Source organism: Strigops habroptila, chromosome 7 (genome assembly GCF_004027225.2).
Source record: "Strigops habroptila isolate Jane chromosome 7, bStrHab1.2.pri, whole genome shotgun sequence".
Taxonomy (NCBI): Eukaryota; Metazoa; Chordata; class Aves; order Psittaciformes; family Psittacidae; genus Strigops; species Strigops habroptila.
In genome coordinates, this window is record NC_044283.2 from 9,831,101 (window position 1) to 9,849,709 (window position 18,609).

Genomic DNA, 18,609 nt, shown 5'->3' on the forward strand with positions numbered 1-18,609 from the left:
AGGCTTGAAAATGCTGTAAACATAGACTTGAAATTGTCGCAACTCGCATGGAAGCCCTAGGCTAGAAAGAATGTGCTAATTAAAAGAAATACAATGGAGATGGAAATTTAGAGAACCATCTATGGAAGGAAAGAAACCAGATTTGAAAGACCAAGAGGAAAGGAAGTGTTTTGTCTTGATACATTTGCATCTTGGCATCTAGTGCTAAAAAATGAGGGGAGGAAGGAAATGTGCCCACAGCCATTTTTTGTAAAAAATCCTCAGACAAAACCCTCATGGGGAGGGGGAAAGTAATGAGAAAAGAAGGCAAGCACACAGCAGTCCTTAAGAGGAGAGAATAATAGCTCAGAGCTTTTTATTCTTTGTCCTTCATAGTTAATCCAAGCACAGTAAAATACAGTTTTAAACTGAGCCTGCTGCCAAAAGAACAGTTTTCCTCATCCCCCCATTTTTGTTCTTATATTCAGGAAACAAATGACCAAAGAAGGTAGAAGTAGGGTAGTGCTGCTGCTTACATGTGTCCCAAAATACACTATCAGAATGCAAGATGGCTCTGAAAGGTGCAGGGTGTAAAGAAGTACATGGGATTCTTGCTGTGCCCCCCACTTCATACCTTCCTTCCCTTTATGGGACTATAAACTGAGGCACTTCTTGAGCCTAAAAGGATGTGCATACAAAGAATATTACTTATGATACTCACTTTCATGTCTGATAAGTAGAACTGCCTTTTAATTGTCAATGAATCTTTGTGCAATAAGGCTCACTCCCCAGGTGCTTTTACTCATACTTTTATGACTCTTATGAGCTGTTCTAGCACCAAATTCCAGAGGCAAATTTGACGGTTGCAGACATAGAATAGATTGAATGGAAATCCAGAACAATGGAGCTAAATATCCTGAAGTGAATGTAAACCAGAACCTTTAATGAGCATCACACAATGGAGAGACCACTGACAACTGTGGATGTACCCTTAATGGTTACAAGTTCTAGCACACGTTTTTAATCCTTAAAAGCTTAGACAAGGAGTAGCAGAATCTTTGGCAGCACAAAGGAGAAAAAAAATCTTAGGCATGACTGTAAGGCAGGTATGTCTTTGCTTTACAGATGTCATTTTTTCAGGTGAAATTGTCTCTAAGAAGTAACTGTGTTTGACACTAAATTGACTGAAAATTTTGAATTGTTTTGAAATATGCAACTTATGATATGTAGATTGCAACGCTTCTGTGACTTAGAGACTGTCAGAGTTCAGCTCATCTGATGCAAGACATGATTTCACAATTTACTACTTTCTTTTTTTTTTTTCTTTAACTCCCATTTGAAAAGACACGGCGAAGTATGCTTGGGAATCAAGTCTCTCGAAGAGCAAGAGCTCTTAAGAAGAGCAAGAGCTCTTAAAAGCTAAAATAATCTCTAATCTGTGACTCTCATGATCGGAAAGCTAGCAGGCTGTCTTGATCAGGGAAGTTGGATAAAATACCTGCTATCTCTTACAGATGGTTCCTGATTCCTTTTTCTGGACTGGACTTCAGCAAACTTGTTCAAGCTCTTTTTTGTTTGTGAGGCAGTGATGTCAAGGGAAAGGCAAAGTTTGTTGTGTTAGCTCAGCTAGTAAAGCTAATACAGGTTGCTGTTTGAGATCGCTCTTTTCTCATGTTTTCCCAGATTCTGTGTTACCTTTAAGTGCTGTAACTACTGATGTCTGTTTCTTTATTATTTCATAAAATTATTATTTGTAAGTAGTTCTTGGAGTTTTTTGATACTAGTAAATATTTGATGGTTTGTTGTTTTGGGGTCTTTTTCCAGAAGTAATTCTGGAGCTCTACTAAGCTGCTGGTTGTTTATGTGCAAAACACAATGTTTTTTTCCTACATCACAATACCATATATTACTAAGTCAAAAACTTAGTTAACATGACCTTGTAGAAAGGTAGTAGCTTTATCCCGGTTTTACCCAAGACTGTAGGAAAAAAGAATCCAGTGAAGAATAAGCTGATTATTGTACTTCTGTTTAATTATTTCCCATCTGGATCATTCTGTCCTACAATACTACATAAATACTACTTCATTGTAATTGATCTAATTTAACCTCTAGGATGCAGTTTCTGTAACTGCATTTAGATTAACTGTTAGTTTCTGTATGTTTCCCAAAAGTTAAATTCCATGTGCTTTTTTTCTTGACTGTTCTTCATACGTATTTCACTATGTAGCCTAAAAGTCTTTAAATAGATTTTGAATATTTTGAAAAATGAGAGCCTTCAGTTTCTTTTATATTGGGAGCATTGTGTTATGATAAAGTTTATCTACCAAAGACACTAGTGCCAAATAGCTCTAAACAGAACTTGATTTTCTATTCCATTCCCCTAGGCAGAATATGACGTATCTTCAGATGAAAAGCGCATAGACTGTGGCCTGAAAGTTTTAGAGACGTACTTCACTAATGGGGTAAATATGTCTTAAGTGTTTTGTAAATGTCAAATAAAGATCTAAGTGGTTGCATTGTAGTAAATTAACTTCATTAGTCCCATTTTTGCCTTTCTGAAAGGTGTACTGCCTTCTGAAGTTGTGAGACTTAGCAACTTGAGCAGAAGCCTTGACTCATGTCTGCTTATAACACTACTACCATGACAATTTATTCTCCTATGTTTTCTAATTAAAATACTGGTCTCAAGTAAAGATTTATTTTGAACAAACTCATTTAGCATCTAAAGAAAACTTATTAAAAAATTAATTCAGAGTTTTGTAGTCTGAAGATGTTGAAATTCTCAGGCTTCTTTCAGACTCCTGTGTGGCCTTGCTTGGTTTGCTGTAAATGGCTGGAATTGCTGCAGGTTTTCACAAAGTGAAATGCTGTTTTGTTTTGGTTTGTTCTAGAGTGTTCTGCATCTCTGTATTTTGCATGGAGATCATTAATAGCTGAGCTTTTGCATATATTAGATTCCACTGATCGATTTTTAAGAGTCTCTTCTTTGGTACCCAGTAGAAGCTGTAGATGCATAATTAGACATTTGCTTTCTATAAATAGATGCTCTTTCTGCTTCTCTTTGGCCATCCTGAGAAGATTTCATTCCAAATGAAGGTCTTGTAGATGCTTTAAAAGCAGACAGACTTCAAGCTTGCTGCATCTCTTCTGATTATTTCTTTGGGATTACCATAAGTCACATGCATTTTTTTGCAAAAGGAAAAAAAAAAATCCAAAACATTTCTTGGGCTGGTTTGAAATAGTTTCCCAACTTGTGTGTTTCTTTCCCTTTCCTTCCATCCTGCCAAGCCAAATAGATAACTTGCTTTTATTCTGGTAGATTTATGGAAAGAAGAAGAAATTTAACTTATTGCCAAGTTTGTTTCCCCAGATACTGAACTAGTAAATAACTGTAATAGCTTTCAATGCATTTCTGTGTAATAGGGAACAAACACAAATTTTGCTTGAATATGGCTTGTTGGTTTTCTTTTTAGCCAAACCATTCCTTTCATTTTCCTGTATTAGATTTCATTTCACTTTGAATACAAAACTTTGACTCATTCTATTGATTTACAAAATTGCTTTCATTGTTACCTGTTTTTAATTACTTAAAGTCTGCAGCACACTTGCCAGAAATACCTCAGGAAACAGTAAATGAATGTAAAGCAAGACTGGAAAAGAACCCTTCTAAGGATCTTTTTATGGACTGCACGAGGTAAGTTAAAAATGCATGGTGCTAAATTTGAGTATCAGAAGAGAGATTTGTGGGTTTCTGAGAGAAATGAAAGGTGAAATTATTATATCCAGGAGTATTTGGTGTCTGAGCTAAGTACAAGTAAGAAATTTGAAACAGATTTATTGAAGGACTAGATTTCCTTCTGATGTGACTCAGATGTTTGACTTTTGCAGAGCTCTAATGCTATTTTTGCATAAAGTCACACTATAACCTGCTACCGAGTATTCTGTAAATTAGAATAGTATTTATCTTTATTATCTTCTTAACTTTTGAGTGACTTCTCTTCCATGATGAAGGTACTCAGAAAAATCTGAAGTTATAAACTGGAGCTTGAAAGGTTTCTGAACAACGTTACACAATTTATGGGTCTTGAAAACGGGCTGAACTGAGGCCAACAGTTGTATTTCATTAAAATGGCTGATTAGAGGATTGATTGTGAGAGTTAACACAAACAAATCCAAATTGCTTTTGCTCTAAAGTCATGAAGTGATATTTCACACAGCAGAGACAGGGAAGGCTTTTCTTGGAGGGACGGTACATGTTTACCAGTGTTGCATGTCTTTCTAAATCCATTATGTTTCTAATATTACTGGTTCTTCAAGGCATGCTTGATCATGTCTGAAGCATTACAACATGTTTTGTCATTGCTTGGGTCATCTCCCTGGCAACAAAAATAAGCATACTTTATAACAACCTGAGATTATAAGATTGAAAGGGATGTGTGAGAACACCTAGTAAAACATGTCTCGAATGGAAGATGTGTTATATAGGTCATCCCCTTTCCTCTGCCCAATAAATATCCGAATACAGTTTGAATGACTTCTTCCCCAACCCCTTTGGTGTGTTTAGTTTAAGGGAAATAAGGCACCTGGTGTTCAGGTTTGGTTATAGCATAAACAGAATAAAATTTTACATACCAGACTCCAGACAATGTATGAAAACTTGTAGGTCCTTTCCTGTAAATATCTTTCAGAGGTCATACTTGTGGGGTCATACATGTATTGCATAGCTACTGAGAGCCTGATGTTTACCTGGGCTTGAAGACAATGAGAAAGCAGAGGTCAAACTTTCTAGTTACTATAAGTAACAGTAGTTCACTAGTGTTTTGACAGGAACAGTTTTCTGTGACAGGCACTCGCTCTTTGAGACATCTAGGTTAAAACCATTGTAGAGCACAGTGACAATGTTTTTCTGCCTACAGCCTTGTTGATATGTTTAAGTATATTTTAATAGATTGATAGCATCTCCTGCTTATTAGTTGTTTTTTCAGTATAAGATTGATTTTATTTTCCTGTTGCTAGAATTGTCCATGAATACCTAAGCAAGAGACCTTTTGAAGCTTACCAAGAAAGTGTGTATTTTTCCCGTTTTTTACAGTGGAAATGGCTGGAAAAGTAAGTTTATTTATAATGTTTGTGTTATAATTTTTCTTTGCTTTGTGGCCAGTTCTGCTTGTTATGCTAAAAATGCTGTAGAGCCCTAATGTATGACAGTGCCTGTCTAAGAATTATGATCTGAAAGATGCAAAGGGTGTTGTTGATGGGACAGTCAGAGTGCCACTACTTCAACAGCACTCTCTGTCCAGTAGTCCTCAAGTGGTAAATTTGTATTAGGTAAATGCAAATTTATTATTATGGATATATGTTTGGCTGTCGAGTGTGCAGTGATACCAGTTTTTCTTGGGAATGGTATCATCCTTTAGTTTCAAACTTGGTGTAATTAACGGCTAAGAAGCAGATTAATCTAGTTTTATAACCCAGTGTTCTAAAACTGTAACTAATCAGTTTTTCAGGGTGGTACAGACACAGATCTAGTAATTACAAGACACCAAGATATATATGTATGTATGAAAATCTAGCTTGGGCTTCTAAATCAATACTAAAGGAGTGTCCAAACTTTTTCAGAAGTCTAGTACAAATTGGTACAAATTCTTTCTAATTCAGCACTGCTGGGTATCATGATCGCATATTGAGTATTAATTTTGTGGTAAATTCCAGTTATCCAGTGTCTTTATTTGACTGAATTCATAGTAAAAGCCAGGAAGAGAACCTGGGAATCAACCCAAATTCTCTACCGAGTGAACCTCCATTTGTTGTCCTGAGAACAAAGCTTTATTAACAATGAATGCTCTTTTAAAACAAAAACAACAATGAAACCCACCACCATGAAATAGCCCTGCTCTGATACTTGCTTAAGAGTCGTTTCGCACAGAATAGGTGACTCCTTTACTGCCTCCAGTTATCTTTTCCACTAAATCAGTGGCTCTGGAGCTGCTGTTGCATACCACAACACTTTCTGTTTTGAAGCAGCAGAACAGCTAAGCAAAATCAGAAATGGTTTATCCTTTAAATGCTGCATTGTAAGCATGATCTCATTGAAATGCAGCCCATGTGTCAACATACTGCAGCTGAGGGAGGCAACTGGAGGTGAAAAATTGACTGCTGAGGAGAGCAGATAAGGCTCTAACCCTAAACAGCAAAGAGCCTAATTGATCAGCTTTTCTTCCTGCTATTGTGAATGTGCGATGACCACATGAGGGAGCCAATGTCTCTTATCAGAACACTCCTTTCGTTTTAAATTCAGCTTATTATAATACTGTCTTCATGAGGTCAAGGTAACTGTTGTTCAGTAAGATGTCACAGAACAGGAAAGGGAAAATGCAGACAGGCCTGGGGAGGGGGAGGAGATTACTAACTCTTGTAATTCCTGTTGCAGTAATTGTTTCTTTCTGTTAATCAGGCAACCAGTAACCAAACACACGTTCAGGCATTACCGAGTATTAGGCAAAGGTGGATTTGGAGAGGTGAGTACAGAAATATCTTTCTGCAAGGCAATCCTTAAGGGAAAAAAAGAGTTTAATATAGGAGAGAAGCAGTTTTTTAATTCTTAACTCTAACAATCTACATTTGACATATCATGGGGCAAACTGTCATCAATCCAAATTGTTTTAATGTGTTAGTTTCAGTATTTTAGGTCATGCACAAAGCTGGAGAAAACTTCCACTGACTGCCAACAGTTGCTCCATTCAGAAGTTTCATTTGGCAATGAGAATGTAGTTTCTACTTAATAGGAAAATCTGTAGGTTTTATTAATTCTGTTTATAATTCATCGGGCTTTTTTTCCCTCCATATGTTTTAACTGGAGCCCTATACTGAAGGGGAAGGAGGGCTGCTAAATTAACATTATCTTTCTCCCGCTTAATTATGGAGTGGATATTTGTCCTCTGTCCTGCTAGCCCAGCTACATACTGTTACCACAGTCAGGTGTTTCACCAGCACAAGATCCATAGTTTTACTGAAGTATTCAACCCCAACAAAAATGGGTTTGCTGCTGTATAATCACTTTTTCTACTCCTGTTACAGCTTTCGTGACCCTTCAAAGTTGTTTCCTGGGTGAAAGCCCTGTACTGACACTTACAGACCTTCATTTCTCAGAGCATTCACGAGTCTGAAAACAGAAAATAAAATTTTATCTTCTTTATAAAAAACCCCAAACAAACCACAACAAATCTAAACACACCCCAGCTCCCCACCCCCCCATCTCTGACACACCTTCCTTCTTTTTCAGGTGTGTGCCTGTCAAGTCCGGGCAACAGGGAAAATGTATGCTTGTAAAAAGCTAGAAAAAAAGAGAATAAAGAAGAGGAAAGGAGAATCCATGGCTCTAAATGAAAAAAGAATTCTAGAAAAAGTGAATAGTAGGTTTGTAGTAAGTATCTGCTTCTGATCTGATTCGCAGAAGTTTGTCTTGCTTTGTTTGCTTCCTTTCGGTCTCGTCTGGGAGCCTGTGGGCAAAGGGCATTTTCTGATTGATTTAGAGTGTGCAGACTGCTGAGGGAAATGATTGATAGGATGAGAAGTACGGGTTTTGTATGATGGAGTAGTTGTGTGCACAGGACTTTATGCAATATTGAATTGGTTTTAGTCTGCCTCCTTTATTTCTCACTTACAACCAAACCGTCAGGTTGTGTTTCAGCATGCTGATGCCACTGAATCTCTGTCATCTGTTTAAAGGTGACTAAACTATTCTGTAGTACTCAGATTTGAATAATCGCTTAAATTCTTTCTGCTGCAGCCTATGACTTAGAATGTTCATGTTTAGTAAAGAGGATATTTTATATACTTTATTCCATCCTATTTTTTCCTTCTGTTTCTCTTCTCTGTCTCTTCTTCCAATTCAATGCTCTATGTTTTCTTCTGTTCCTTCTTTCTTCCCTCACATACACCTATTTTCTTATAATTAATGCTAATTTCATTTTTGGAGGTCATTTCTAGCTGCACTTACAAAGGGGTGACTTCATGAGAGTCTGCCATTTGATTGCAGATCAAAGTTGCATATCCTTCATGTCTGTGATATCTAATATTAGAGTTTTTATATCCTTAGGTATTTTCATAGCATTTGTTACTCTATTGCTTAGTCATTTCAAGGTGAGCATGAAATCTGACTGCTATGTCAATTCAGGTTAGTTATATTGCTTTGCTGTGTACTAAGGCTTAAAGAGGAATCTTGGGTGTGAAACAATTAACATAGCTTTTTAATAGAAATTCCAGAGAATGAAAATCTTAGTCTTAATACTTGAACCTGATGCTATCACTTAAATTATGGTCTGTTAGGAGCTCTAATTACTAAGCAGTGAAATAACTTAGAATGATCAAAGATATACCAAGTGAACTTTCCCCCAGGTAATGCTTATCTTTTCATTGAATTTATGTTCTCTAAATATTAATTTTAAATAAACGTCACTTTGGTTTTGAATCCATTTAGTGATAAATTTAGTATTGCTGTTCAGAGGAGAGTTTAAAGTACCTGTGTTAGAGGACAGTGAAGTTATTTATAAATATATATATGTATAAAATATGTATGTATGTATTTTCTGCTAAGCTTTCTGTATTAAAATACCCCCTGTAGAATACAGTCAGCTAAAAGAAAAACTAGAATTTACTGGCCAGGTACATTAATATTTTAAATGATTATAAATAACATTTTTGTATATATATGCTAATGTTGTTTTCTCACAAGGATCATGGGCTTGACTTCATTGAAATTGAATCCAGAAATTACTAGTTGTAGAGAGATGTGAGATAACAGTGAAACTTCTATTTATGAGTAATATTTTTTCAACATATGTAAATACTATAAATCCATAATTGATCCAAGTTGAATCTGAAATCACTTTAGAGGACTGAGCAGAAGTTATTTTCCTCTTGCTATCCAATGTTTTTCTTTAATGCAACAGAGAAGATCTAGATGTAGGATCTGCAGTAATATTGGGTTGGAAGTGGGTAGATAATTTGTCATTAATAGATGGAGAAGTCAGTTTAAAACCTTCAAACAGGAACCTTTGCCCTGGGAGGCTGATTTGTATATTTATTTCAATTCATTATTTAGTATTTGATTTATGCTTCTGAAGTAAGAGTACAATTTAGTTCATCTTTGTAGGTGAAGATGTATTTTGAAGATTCTGCCAGATGATCATCAGCATAGCTTAGCTTTTTCTATTGAAACTGGGTTTTTAACTTAAATAACATGTTAAATTTTGCAGTATATTACATTGTTTTAAACTTATTTAGATTATGAAGAGCTTTATAGAAGTTTCGACTGTTGGCAAGTTCTAAGCCAGGGAAAAATGCAGTTATTGGGGGGGGGGGGGGGGGCAGGAATAGAAACTACACCTTTGATCTTAAGTAACATTTTAAGTTTCTTTAGTGTAGGGCAACTTTGAATCTTGTAGAAGTTTAGGAAAATGGTTGGATAATGCAGAATTCCTGAGGTATTAATAAAATAAGGTGTAGGTGCACATTATCTTCACAAAGAAGTAATATAAATAATGTGCAGCTGAGGGGCATCCTCAACAAATGTATTGTCTGGATGGAGCTCTGTGGTAGCTAAACAGATATGTCGCTAAACTCTTGCACGGTGATGTAGGGTTTGTGTATACATGCACATTAGTCTGAATTCCTTTGTGTCTTCAAGTATATGCAGGAATGATTCTCTACTTGGCTGTTTTGTTCTTTTTTGTTTGAAAAAAGGATTCATACATTGCTTGCATTGGGGAAAAAAAGAGCTGTGAATTGTATTGGGGTTTATGAATGAATAATGGTCATCTTCTCCCCCTGCCCCATTTTTAGGTTAGTTTATCCTATACATATGAGACGAAAGATGCCCTGTGTTTAGTATTAACCATAATGAATGGAGGGGATTTGAAGTTTCACATATATAACATGGGAAATCCTGGCTTTGATGAAGAAAGGGCTATTTTCTATGCTGCAGAACTGTGCTGTGGTCTGGAGGATTTACAGAAGGAGAGAATTGTTTACAGGTCAGTGTCATCTGTAATCACTTGTACCTTGAATTTTCCATGTCTGTTCAGCATTGCATGTATTAATTGTTTTCTACTGAAACAAGCTTATACTTCATAGTAAAAGAAGCAAAAGAATTTAGTTGTCCTTTTCACAGCATGTCCTTCAGAATTACTGATCTTATTTGTTCTTCTTACTGTTAATTTAAGTCTAGATAGTTGCTATATTTCTAAAGCATTATAAAGTTGATTCAAGGTTGGTTTGTAAAATGAAAGTAAGTTACGATTTATACAACAAATTCATTAGTAACTGTAAACACTGCATTCCTGCCCACTCTAAAAGTAGAAGTTCATAGAAGGCTATAGAAGTCCCTTGCTGTGTTGCTTGTTGTGCCCAAGAGGTTAAAAAGTCAGTTATAATCTGCATTGCTCTCTTTATTCTGTATTTATTTTAGGTTCCTCAATAATCACTTTATTCCTTTTTAATTAATGAAACTATCAGAAGCCTTATTAATTGTAATTGAGATTGTATGGTCTTACTGCTCTCTTCTGTCTCTCTACATACCTCATTTAACCCCTGGCATTAATATTACAGAAGCAAAATTAACTTAGTGGTGGACCAAGAATGCTTTCTTTATATTTCTGGTGTTAACACCAAGTGCCACTTGTTTTCAAAGAAGATTTAAAGCATAATCCTGCATAACTTTAATATAATGAGTGAGTCTTTTCACTCGCCAGTACAGAAGACTAACACACACAGCACAAGGTGGCAGGACCACCGAGTAGATCAGGCTTATGCTGGATGTTGTATGTGGTTCCCTAAAGAATGTGGCCCATCTTGCAATGTTACACAGTGTGCTTTGGCACCCATGGTAGGAGGGAAGCAGAGATGAATGGTTCGATCAGCTACAAGTAGTTTGTTTCACATTGCCCAAGAGAAAACAAAACTGACTGTTTAAAATACAATACAACAACAAAAAAACCCCAAACAAAACAAAACCACAACCACACCACCCCCAGCCCTTGTGTTTAAGCCCAGCTTGTTAGCTGTTTGCCTACAAGAAGGCCTTCAAACACATATGTCAAATCCTAGTGTTCTCTGTCTCCAATTCTAGCTCTTGGAGTGGTTGTGGTTTCTTCTGGAGTAGTCATGGAAGCCTTCAGTATGTCACCAGTTACAGTGATGTGTTAGATGATCAAAATTCTGTATCAGGCATCTTAATGGAGATGCATTTAAGCAGCAGTTCAGTGATTATATACGATCAGTGAAACAAAGCTTGGGAAAGTTTGCCATAATTATTTTATTCTTACGAAAGAAGTTATGCTGGCAACCTCCAGTCTTGGTGTTGCAGGGGAGAACATCATGAAGCACATTTTCATGAGTCAGTGATGTATTTTTTCCAAATGATGGTAGTTTCTATTTTTTGTTTGCCAGGGCAAGAAAACACAGAAGGAATGTTTTTATTTTGCTGTCATTTTGAAAGCATTTAATATTGGTATTTCTGAAATTGGAGCTAGTTCTTTCCCTTGTTGCCATATCTCAGGACCTATTACTGCATTTGTTCTCCAGCTTTAAAGGAAGAGTTTTAAAGTCCTTTTAGACCAATAGCAGAAACTGTTCAAAGCAGACTGTAGTTTTGTTACATACTGTTATATTTTCTGGAGAACATGTTTTTGTAGCTATCCATCTGTATATTCACAGTGAAGTGTACTGTAGAGGCAGTGGAAGAAGGGAAATTCAGGACTTCTGAAAATAGAAATCCTTGGTGCAGATGGGTGTCAGCAGATAGCAGTAAAATCAGTTCATCTTGTCAGTTTGTTCAGTTCTAGAATGGCAGTTTTAATGTAGGCCAGTCATGTTAAAATGTATTCTAAGCTTACTGTGTTTGAGATGTGTCACCATCAGTAGCAAAATGCCTCATAAGTGGAAAAACTAGGCCTGACTTTCCATTAGCACCAATTTTTACTGTGTGTTTCATGTATCTTTATGCCAGTCACTACTGACTGTCAAGCAGTGGCGTTAGTGCTGTTGGTAGGACCCTAGAGTCAGTGGTTCCCACTGGGTTAAAAGAGCAGGTGCAGAGCTGGAAGGAGGGCCCTATGCTCCCTGTGAGAGCGATTGAGCCAGTTTGCTTCTTCAATGGAAGCTTGTAAAACTCTCTGTAACTTGCCATATGTTGCTGACATTAGAAAAATAAGCAAACAGACAGGAACAGGCAGTAGTGGAGCTATTCATCCATCTGCTGCATAAAATGTCTCATCATACGGAGAGCAAAGTCAGGATTTGCATAAGACAGAGTGGGGAAGCAGTGCCTGCATTCCAAAAGGGACTTGATTGCTGGAGTTCTCCTGCAGGAGTTACCTGACTCCTCAAGGAGTAGTGGTTTTTACCAAATACCTCGATTTTCCTCACAAACTCATGTAGGTGCCCATAATGCCACTGAATGTGCCTGGAAGGTCAAAGATCAGGCTCAAAGACCTGTTGAAGCTGTAGCTGATAAACCCAAGTAGTTCTTGTCTGCCTCATACATATGGTCAGAGTCGACATGTTGGCAGTAAAATCCCATGAAGGATTTTTATCCAGAAATTTTACCAGTAGGAAGCCTGGTGTAAGTTGTAGCACAAATGGACTAGTCATTGTTTAGTTCCATTTAAATGTATATATTTTTATCTAACTGTTTGTAATGTTCTTTTTTAGTTTTGTGAGTTTTGCAATCCTCTCTGCTTCATAAGAGAAAACTGTCACAGAAGGTGTGACTTTGACGTCTGTCATGATGGAGGAAGGGAAGAGGGAGAAGGCTCATACCCCAAAGCAAGCATCTCAGAGCTAGAATTTATAGCTGAATGCTTCCAGAAGCTGACTTCTTTGTGAACTGCTAGGCCTAGAAACTAACTGCATTAAAGAGATGGAATTTTGGCTGGAAACAAGTTTGACTATCGACCAACCAAAATCATGTCAGAACAGAATTAGCTTCTATTGAGCAGCAAATGTTGCTAGTTAAGCCTTGGGGTTTAGGTTAGGTTTTAATCAGCCACCTTGGAGATAGAACTCTTGAACTTGTTTACTTGAGTTAACCTGAGCATATATTATATGCTCTAAAATAGATGTGTTTCTACATAAAGTTTGAACTGAATTTATTGTCTTAGGGTTTTTTGGGGTTTATTTTTTTTCTTTACTCTTATCTCTCCTGGTCTCTCTGGTGTAATCTCATATTTAACATCAACTGATTAACATTATGGAGACTGTCTAGACTTCAAAGTATTAGAAGCAAAGCATCTTGCTGACTTCTTTATGCAGTTAATATAATGCAATAATGAAACTTTAACATGAATACACATACTTCAGAGTATCAAGTTATCAATATTTGGGAAAAGAGCATACAGATTTCTTGGTTAACAAATGTGCATGTGTATATTTCTCTCTAATTTTGAATGTAAATTCTAGAGTTGGTCTTCCTAACATTTTACATTATTCAGTCTTTTCTGCTAGTATATGAATAACTGTTGTTTTCACAACTGTGCATATACCCATATATGCACATATGGTTTTTAACAATCTATTCCAATACTAACGGGATCTTTAGTACTGATTTTTGCTTGTCTATTTCTGGCTTCATGATATTTGGTGGCGGAATAAATCTAAGAGACTGTATTACAGTCTGCATACTTTCTGATGCAAATCATGATTTTATATATATATAGATATAAATTTATACATATATTTCATGCATATGTATATTTTATGTACATAAACCCATGTATGTTCTCAGTAGAATTTGCCAGACGATAGATCCTGAAGTAATCTCTGAACAGCTTCAGATTCAGCTTCAGTGACTCCCCAGATTTTCCTTGGGTGGGGAGAAAATCCAAATATCCTATTGAGTTTCTTCTTTTGTTCTGAAAGTACAAATGTAAAAGATTCCACACTGAATTGATTTCCCTTTTAGTATTTCCTGATTCTTGCTAGCATTTAATAGCTAAATGTTTCATGTGAAACTTTGATGTTAACAGAGAATTAGTACAGACTGTTAGAGTTGATTGCAAAGAATCCTAACTAAATGAAGTGTCTAGTAAGCTTTAGAAGGTATATGTCCAAAATAAAGGAATGGAGTTTGAATGGATGATGCCAAGCCCATGCTTAGTCTTAGGAATATTACTCTCTGTTGACATTCTGGCACCCTGGGGTGGAATATAACAAGGAGTGAGCATCAAACTGCAGCAAGCACTGATGTGTTTTACCACTGTGGAGTTGTATGGCTGATACTTTCAGGAAAATACCTTTCACTTATGAGCACAAATTTGGGTGTAAATTGGTGGTTCTTCATATCAGGATTTTAGCGTTATGTAGAGAAAGTTTTTCATCTGTGAAATATGAATTGCTGTCGTTAATATAAATGGAGTGGAGAGCTGGGGAAAAAGTGGGTTTTGAGTTCTGTGGTTCAATTCGTATTATAGGTCCTCAACTTCCCAACTTTCTTTGTATATAGATGGAAACTGGAAAAATTACTTGAATCAGAACCAAGAAGTCTGATGTTGCACTTGATGATGGCTAATAATTTTGCCTTTGTACAATTCACATTTCTATTCTGTTTACTTTGTAGAGACTTGAAGCCTGAAAATATACTCCTAGATGACTGTGGTAAGTAAAAATTAAAATTAATTTTTAAACTGGGAATTGCAAATCTAATTAATACTCTGCCAGAAATCAAAGGATTTCTTCATGATAAATGGGACCTGACTGACACATGTTAGCTTTAATTAGTAAAGGAAAAACTGCCCTTGTGTTTTAAAAGTAGGGGAAAATACTGGGTCTTTGGGGAACATCAATTATGATGTTTGAGGAGTCAATTTCCCACCTTAAAATGGCTACTTTTCCCCTTCTGTTCCTCTTCCCCCCTGCCCTTGATTCAAGATGGCTAAAACTTTTATGTAGATTTGTTCTCTGTTTGTCATCTTCAGCTGTGGAAAATGATTCGTTAGATGCAGGGCTGGAATATTCCTTAGTAAAAATAATGTTTAAGTAATAAAGAAATCTGAAACATCATCTTCATCTTGAAATGATTTAACAGTTCAACTAAAACAGGTCTGATGGTCACTGATGCATTTGTGGCTGGAAGGAATCACCAAAGTACAAACAGTATGAAGAAATGTTTGTAGTTTTTGTTTGTCAAAAGCCCAATTTATTTTCTTTAATGGCTTTGTATGAAATTTATCAGAATCTTTTGAATTCACTGTAGAATATGTGCAGCAATTACCTTCTTCTAAGCTGTGATTTAATATTACCAGCTTATTTTTGCAATTGCTGAGTATTTTTGTTAAAGAAAACCCATTTTTGAGATCATTAGCACAATGTTTTTTTACAAGTCAGCATGTTCTGACTGTTAAAATTTCTAAGAGGTGATGCTTGGGAGAAGTCACTTTCCAAGACCTAAAGCTTTGCTTAGACATCAAATGCATTCTTTAATTCTTCTCTCCAGCAATGTCTTGCAAAAACTGAATGCTTCTTTGAGGAAAAAATGTAGCCTTGCAGGACTGCACTAGAATGCTTTCTCTCTGCCGGGGATATTCTGATCTTGTTCCAGAGAGCAGAGGGGACTAATTAGAAAATCGCTTCAGGAGCTCAGATCCTGCACTTGAAAAGGGGCTCATCAGATGTCAGGGAATGGAAGAGCATCTGAATGTATTTAAAATAGCATTTGCTGCTCAAGAGTATTTAGTTATTTCCAACCAGTATATAGAGTGGCACTTGACTTTCTCCACTCTCGCTACCCCTTGAAATTAATATGCCATTAACTAACACTGATGCTGCAGAGCTTTTGAATGACAGAGAATATATGCACAAAGGACACTCGGGCAGTGGAATAGGCTCCCCAGAGAGGTGATGCAGTGTCCACTCTTGGAGGTTTTCTAGACAAGAATTTAAAAATCCTTGAACACTTTGTGCTTGCTCAGGAGTTTGTACATGAGACCTTCTGAAGTCCCATCCAGCCTGAATTATTCTGTGAACCTGTGCTGGTTTTGTAAATGACAGTATCCCCCTGTCCTTATATCCAGTATTAGAAATAAATGTCTTGTCTTTTGTTTTTTCTCTCCTTGAACCTTTCTACTAGAGATGATTGGCAATTTTCTGTTCTAAAATTGAGTTGCAATTATAGTTACCCTTTCTTCTCTCTAGCCTTTTATATTTTTAAGAAAATACCTTATGTATTTTTAAGTTAGAATCATGTCAATACAATTCTTGTCTTGAAATGTCTTGAATCATTTGCTGTTGAGTCTGTCCAGCAAACTGTTATCTGTCCATGGGAATCTAAGGGAGGGTAGGTGAACTTACTCCCATTGCCCTTCTTGGACTGTTTCCCCATCATGACAAATCTAATTTACTGATTAGAAAATCAGTAGTCTGATTTTTCTAATCAGACTACTAGATTAGAGGGACTAGCATAAATGTGTAACAGGAAAGGCAGTCAACTTGGGAAGTTTGGCTAAGAAAGTCACATAGAAGCTGTTATCTACATTGGACTGATTCTTAAGAAAGAGAAACCGTAATTGAACCCTAAGAGAAAGAGAAACCCTAAATTGAACTGACATGTTAGAATACAAATAATTCTAAGTAGGTTATGGCCAGGCTACTTTTCTTTCGGGGTGGGAGTGCAGATAGCAATTCCAATTCCTTGTGCTTAGCATTATTATTCCTTTGTTAGAGGAAAACCTGGTGTCTCAATACAGGATACAGTTTTCTCATATTTGGAATAAATGGAGTAAATTCTGATGTTGTGATGGCGAGCATATAGAACGGAAAAATACTAGTGTCTGATATATAGATACAGAATTTGAAATGAGTGGTCATCATTTCTAGTTATCTTAGAGTAGGAAGCCAAAAGCTAGGAATTAGAGTGCTTAACAGCAACTTTTTTGTATGACCTTCAGGAAATCAGTTAGATCTGTGCCTCTCTTCCTTTATGTATTTAAGGAAGAGCTGAATAATGATAAATCACTCCTTTCTAGTTAAGTTAAATAAACTTAGTGCTGTGAGTATGTGAATGTTCTGATGTTTTGGGGTGGGCTGCTTTTGAGGTATACTACAGAAATTTTTTGTATTAAAAGTGGTAATATTGTATTATTTGCTGACTATGTATAATTTATTTTAATGTAAATAGGACATATCAGAATTTCAGATCTTGGATTAGCCGTGCAGATTCCAGAAGGAGAAACGGTCCGAGGACGGGTTGGGACTGTTGGTTACATGGGTATGTAAAGTGTCCTTTGCTTTCTGTTTTTAGCAGAAAATTTGCTTCTGTGGATATATGAATATCTTGTTCAATGAACTATTTTGGGCCCGGATTAGTTACTAGACACGGGAAGCAATGTTACAATCTGAGGTGGTAGATGTTAGTAGTCAATTGCTGATAGCTACTGATAAACTTGAAAACTTAACTCTGGAAATTCTAGCTTTAGGTACAGCTTTAAGAAAGCATCTCATTTTTTTTCTGAGGCTCAAAGAGATTTAGGGTCAAAGGTAAGCAGATGAGTTACTGTGACAACGGGGGTTTTTCATGCTTTGAAAAATCCTCATTCTCATTTTGTAAACAATACTGATCTTAAATGTTAAAGAACTGAAGTGCTTCTATTGGATATAAACAGAATCCTCACTGTAGAAAGGAATGTTTCTTCAAAGTACAAAGGAATAATGCAGAGATCTCTGCACAGAGCCAAAAGAGTACCTGAGAGTTTTTCCAATATTCAATTAGTCACTTTAAAGGGAATTGTCATGGGGGTTTCTTTGTTTGTGTTTTGTAGCTCCAGAAGTGCTGAAAAATGAGAAGTACACATTCAGCCCGGATTGGTGGGGTCTCGGGTGCTTGATTTATGAAATGATTGAAGGCCAGTCTCCATTCAGGAAACATAAGGAAAGGGTCAAACGGGATGAAATTGACCGGAGAGTAAAGGAAGACCAGGAAACATATTCAGACAAGTTCTCAGAGGAGGCAAAATCAATCTGCAGGATGGTGGGTGAAGAGACATAGAGGTTTGAAAATTAAATTTCTAATCCTTTTTAAGAGATGAACTACTTTAACATTTTCTGTTGAGAATTGTTCAAAGCTGGAGTTCTGAAACCTTCCTCTCGTTCAGATGGACGTTTGTGACTGTCCATGAATTGTTCAGTTACCAAACTTTGAGAAATCAGAATTGTTTTCAAGGGGAAGGAAGGCTGCATGAATTGATTTTTCATCATGTGAATGAAAAGGTCCAGTAACTCCTTGGATCACATGTAATTATAGAAGGAGTACACTAGCATGCTTATCTTTGATACTGCATGGGCAGAAATGGCAGTAGTACACTAGTTCCCTTGCCTAAAAGAGTCTGTATGAGATGAGCTGTTTTTATCTTGCATGTTCTTAAATTTAGTTAGAGGCATGGCCATACAGACAGCTGCTAAGTTTTCTTGAGTAGTTTATGCAAAATATGTGCATTACCTAAGCCCATTGGGAAAAAAAAAAGTAAATCTGTATTTCCTGGAAGTAAAGCCTACAGCAAAGTCTGTACTTTTAGAAAAGTACTCAATAGAAAAATCTATTCAGTATGGCATCAATTAAAATATGTTTTATATAAGTTTGGG

General features: G+C 36.5%; 1 protein-coding gene across 2 annotated transcripts in view; it reads left to right on the forward strand.

Moving 5' to 3' along the window:
* Window positions 1-18,609, forward strand: part of GRK4 (G protein-coupled receptor kinase 4) — a 40,467-nt gene that overhangs the window by 12,315 nt on the left and 9,543 nt on the right. For both annotated transcript variants that reach the window (XR_003992352.1, XM_030492879.1), the window contains exons 4-12: window positions 2,364-2,441; window positions 3,573-3,673; window positions 4,996-5,088; window positions 6,434-6,497; window positions 7,262-7,402; window positions 9,823-10,013; window positions 14,594-14,631; window positions 17,150-17,239; window positions 17,790-17,998. Coding sequence is in view for 1 of the 2 variants with exons in the window: in XM_030492879.1 (XP_030348739.1) it covers window positions 2,364-2,441; window positions 3,573-3,673; window positions 4,996-5,088; window positions 6,434-6,497; window positions 7,262-7,402; window positions 9,823-10,013; window positions 14,594-14,631; window positions 17,150-17,239; window positions 17,790-17,998 (1,005 nt within the window). In the remaining variant the exon portion in view is untranslated. The remainder of the gene's footprint in view (window positions 1-2,363; window positions 2,442-3,572; window positions 3,674-4,995; window positions 5,089-6,433; window positions 6,498-7,261; window positions 7,403-9,822; window positions 10,014-14,593; window positions 14,632-17,149; window positions 17,240-17,789; window positions 17,999-18,609) is intronic.